This window comes from Penaeus vannamei, chromosome 1, assembly GCF_042767895.1.
Source record: "Penaeus vannamei isolate JL-2024 chromosome 1, ASM4276789v1, whole genome shotgun sequence".
Taxonomy (NCBI): domain Eukaryota; kingdom Metazoa; phylum Arthropoda; class Malacostraca; order Decapoda; family Penaeidae; genus Penaeus; species Penaeus vannamei.
The window spans coordinates 23,782,141-23,787,140 of record NC_091549.1 but is presented as its reverse complement, the minus strand read 5'-3'; the positions used below and the strand labels follow the sequence as shown (position 1 = coordinate 23,787,140).

The 5,000-nt window shown below is 42.8% G+C and overlaps 1 protein-coding gene across 2 annotated transcripts in view; it reads right to left on the bottom strand.

Annotated features, from left to right (window-relative positions):
- LOC113828541 (uncharacterized) overlaps positions 1-2,640 on the bottom strand; it is a 5,168-nt gene extending 2,528 nt beyond the window's left edge. For both annotated transcript variants that reach the window (XM_027381534.2, XM_070121422.1), the window contains exons 1-4: positions 2,537-2,640; positions 1,790-2,096; positions 927-1,052; positions 1-459 (exon numbers count right to left, since the gene is read on the bottom strand). The exon at positions 1-459 is cut by the window's left edge and continues 596 nt beyond it. In XM_027381534.2, the coding sequence (XP_027237335.2) occupies positions 1-459; positions 927-1,052; positions 1,790-2,096; positions 2,537-2,551 (907 nt within the window). In that variant the 5' untranslated portion in view covers positions 2,552-2,640. The remainder of the gene's footprint in view (positions 460-926; positions 1,053-1,789; positions 2,097-2,536) is intronic.
- Between the last annotated feature and the right edge of the window lie 2,360 nt (positions 2,641-5,000).

Below are 5,000 nucleotides of genomic sequence, written 5' to 3'. Positions count from 1 at the left end.
TAAAAGGTCGTAGATTAGGGACGAAAGGATTGGTCGTCGGCGGGCTAGGGGGACGCGGGAAAGGAGTCGTAGGATTAGGGAAATTAGGATTCGGTGTAGTCGGATTAGGGAAATTAGGCCGGGGCGTGGTGGGATTAGGGAAATTCGGGAAATTGCCACCAGGATTCGTAGGATTAGAAGGATCGGGGAAAAACGGACTCGGTGTCGACCCAGGGAAATTGATAGGCCTGTCGGGGAAGTTAGAACCGGGACTCGATCCGGGGAAGTTAATAGGTCTGTCAGGGAAATTCTGAACGGGCGGCGACCCAGGCTGCGAGGGGAAGTTGGGGCGATGGAAAATGGTGGGCGTGGAGTCCGGGAAGGAGGGCTGGGCGGGGGCGGAGTCGAAGGGCCTCCCGGAGTTCACGAAGATGCCAGTGCCGACGGGGACCTCGAAGCCGGTGTTCTGGGCATCCGCGGCTGTGGAGGGAGGGGAGAGGTGGCACTAAGGGAGGGCTTTATTGGTAGCGGTGCTTGTCATTATTTTTATCTTCATTAAAACATATCACTATCATTACCATCAGCATCGCCCTTCTCATTATCACTATCATCATTAACAATTATTACCATCATCAACAATTATTACTATCATCACCATCACCATCATCATTCTCATTCTTATTATCATCATCAGTAACAATCATTACAATCTTTACCATCACCATTAACATTATTATCATGAACAATTATCCCTATCTGTACCATCACCATCATTATCAAAACATCCCATCAAAATCACCAACTTACATAACATAAAACAGCCAAAATATCCCACGAAAACCATCTCCAATCTACAAAAACACGAAACCCACAAAAATCAACCAAAATACCCCATGAAAACCCTCTCCAACACCACAAAATCTCGACCAAAGGATCCTAGGTCTCACATTTCCCCGTAGGATGGCCGTCGACAACAGGGACGGGGCGGAGTCTGTGGGGAAAAGGTCCTATCTTCTCGATATCTTCCCTGAAAGGACTCTGTGTCGTGGGTTCCTCGATCCCGTTGGAGATATCTGGACACAGGGGATGGGGGGGGGGGCGTTGAAAAGGGAGTCGAGAAAGGCGGTGAGAATGAGTTGTATATATTTATTTATCTATTTATTTATACATTTATTTGGTTATCTAATTTATTTTTATAATTTACTTCTTTATTTATACATCTATTATCTTTTTAGCTGATGGTGTTTTTTCTTATATACTGTAAATACGAAGAGAAGCAATGGGTATGGCGTGTATTAGTACAAAATGTATGGAAAGTATGTATGTGTTTTTTTTTTCCTCTGCGGAGAGAATGAGAGAGAGAGAGAGAGAGAGAGAGAGAGAGAGAGAGAGAGAGAGAGAGAGAGAGAGAGAGAGAGAGAGAGAGAGAGAGAGAGAGAGAGAGAGAGAGAGAGAGAGAGAGAGAGAGAGAGAGAGAGAGAGAGAGAGAGAGAGAGAGAGAGAGAGAGAGAGAGAGAGAGAGAGAGAGAGAGAGAGAGAGTGAGAGAGAGTGAGAGAGAGTGAGAGAGAGAGAGAGAGAGAGAGAGAGAGAGAGAGAGAGAGAGAAAGAGAGAAAGAGAGAGAGAGAGAGAGAGAGAGAGAGAGAGAACAGAAATGGAGAGCGCGAGAAAGAAAAAGAGAAAGAGCGAGCGAGTAAATGAAAGAGAAAGAGAACGAGATAGAGAAAAAGCAAGAGCCACATGGAAAGAGACAGAAATATACAAATAAATAAAGAGAAAGAGACGGCGCGAGAGGTCCCACAAGCCCTTACCTGCGTGTGGCGAGATGATGCCGACCTCTCCGAATCCTCGCAGCTGCGGCCTCGGACTGACAGTGATTCGGTGCGTCAGAGGCCTCAGGACCCCGACCTGAGGCCTCGAATCCGGGTCGGCTTTAGCTTTCGGATCGACTTTGGGCTTCGGGTTCGGCTTCGGGTCGGGCTTCGCGTTGGGTTTAGGCTTCGGGTCGGGTTTAGGCTTCGCTTCCGGGATTGGGTGCGGTTTCGGGACGGGTTTGGCGTGGGGCTTGGAATCGGCTCGGACCGCCGCCACCGCCACGCACGCCAACACGAGTAAAAACTGAAAATGAAAATCAGGTGTGAATCCGTTTGAAGAATGAAGTAAATACGCATGGAATCATTCACTAATTCTAATTGCGTGTTCAAAGAAATAAGAAAATAATATATATTGTCTGTTTTCTTCTGATATTCGTATAATTTCCGGAATTATATGTATCAAAGTGATCATAAGCCATTTGCATTTTGATTTTAGTTTTGCGTATTGCTTTATATCTGTTCCTTCCAACGCTTCAAATACACACGAACCAATATCAGTAATGCAACATAAAAATAACACACAAGCTACAATCTGTATAAACCACAGCAACTACTAAGACAAAATAATAATAATAATAAATGAAAAGAAAAAAACACTCTCTTAACCCAACACAAGTCAACAGAAACACGAACACATAACCCCCATCAAGATTTTCACAAGCACTCAAACACCACCAAGACTACCTTCAGCGCCACCATCAGTGCACCTCGACATCCCCCAGGAGAATAACACACGCACGCTCGGACGCCTTGGCCAATACCTCAGCCCGCGCCGGTGGCCAAGGTCGCTCGCGGGCTGCAACGAGGAGGGATAACGGAAGTGGCAGAGGAAGGAGGGTAAGAGGCAGCGGAGGCGAGGAAGCGGAGGCGAGGGAGCAGAGGCGAGGAAGCAGGGATAACGGATGCAGCAGAGGAAGGAGCGTAAGGGAGGCAGGGAAGACAAAGGAAGTAGAAGTAAGGACAAGGGAAAAGGGACGATGGAGCAGGAATAACGGAGGAAGTAGATTCGAGGAAGTAGAGGAAGCAGAGACGATGAAGCAGGGATGACGGAGGTAGCAGAGACCAGAACGCAGACAAGGAAGCAGAGAGATGCCGTGACGTTCGGGGAAGTCATCCCGAGAGGGAAACCAGACGTAAGCAGAGGATGAAGTCAAACAAAAGACCACGTATTTTTGCCGTTCTGACAGACAGCGAGTCCTTGCATCTGTGATTATATACGATTATTCTGTCTCTGCTTGATTGTATCAAATACGCTGATTATGGCAATCTGTGATGTCAAAAAAGGAGAAAAAAAAAAAAAGAGAAAAAGACACGTGATGTTTCACTCTTTGCATGATTATGATCATTTCAATTTGACATTTCCGGAAATCTTAATCTTGGAGAATGCCACTCTGCGTTGTATGTAGGATAGACAGGATGCAAAATACATACATACGTTATGTAGGATGGGAAATGCGTACATACGATAGATAGGAAGGAGAATACATACATCAAAAGACAGGATAGAAAATACGTACACGATAGATAGAATGGAAATACGTACATACAATAGATAGGATGCAAAATACGTGCATACGTTAGAGAGGATGCGTAAATGGGTTCAGTACCATTAGTTAATGTTTATACGCTTGAAAAAAAGTGAAGCTGAAAATAGTATATGAAATTCAGCGGTAGTGGTAATGCTCGCAAGTAGTGCTGCCGAATGGAGTGTTAAGACTGAATAAAATTAGGAAAATTACAGAAAAATCACTTAAAAAATCTTCATGACAATATCAAGGCCAATAACAACAATTTCAACATTAGATACAAAAATACTATGAATAACACAAATACACGCGCACATAAAGAAAAAAGAATGATGGTGATGGCGATGGTGTTGTTGATGTTGCTGTTGATAATGATAATGATGATGGTGGTGGTGATGCTGTTGATGTTGATAATGATGATGATGATGATGGTGATGGTGATGATGATGATGATGATGATGATGGGGATGCTGTTGATGTTGATAGTGACGATGATGATGATGATGATGATGATGGCGATGACGATAACGATGATTATAATAACAATAATAATAATAATAACACATACAAAGAACATAAATCTATACACATACACATCTAAGAAAAGAAAAACAATAACAACAAAAACACGAAGATCCCGTACTCGCACACAAAAATCCTAGTCCCCCCTCGACTTGACATGCACGAAAGAAAATGGGACAAGGTAATGGAGCGTCAAGGAATGAAAATTTCAGAGGAACGCAAAAGTGTGAAGGACTCTGTGCTCGCCGGAACCCCTGTGTGCGTAGGAGGATCTGATACGGAAGTAGGGAAATTACGTACAATAGGAGGGTTCTTGGTGGACCGACAAGGATAGTAAGGATGGGGGGGGATGCATGTAGGATCTATAAAAAATAAAAAAAAACGTATGTAGGATTGACAGGACAGTGACTTTCTGCATGGGATAAATGGGATGGAAAATTTTACACTGAGAGTTCCTGGTGGATCGCCAAGGAGAGATAGGATGGGAAACACGTACATAGGATAAAGAGGATGGCATGTATGTACGTAGAATAGAGAGGATGGGAGAGATGTGTAAAGGATTGACAGGGTGGAAATACGTGCATAGGATAGGTACGATGGGAAATACGTACACAGGATAAACACTATTGAAATTACGTACATACGGTTCTTGGATAGGATGGGAAATACGTACATAGGATAACAAGATTGATATTACATACATACTTTTCTTGGATAGGAAGTTAACTACGTACATAGGATTGATAGGATGGGGAATGTGCACTGTGCATAGGATAGATAGGATTTAAATTGCGTACATGGGGATAGGACGAGGATAAGCAGAACTGACTCTAATATAAAGTTATAAACTTCCATACATTGCGATAAGATGCTAAACTTTATATAATTACGCAAAATAGATACACACATGAAACATATATATATCAGAAACAAGTCGAAATACAAAAGAAATAAATTAAAATAAAGACATAAAAAGGAATAAATAAGAAATCTAACATAAAAGGAACATGCAGATTTTGTCGTTTATCTTATGCTCTTAAAATAGACTGGACAACATATCATTACACAGGTCAATATGACATGACATGACTATATATATA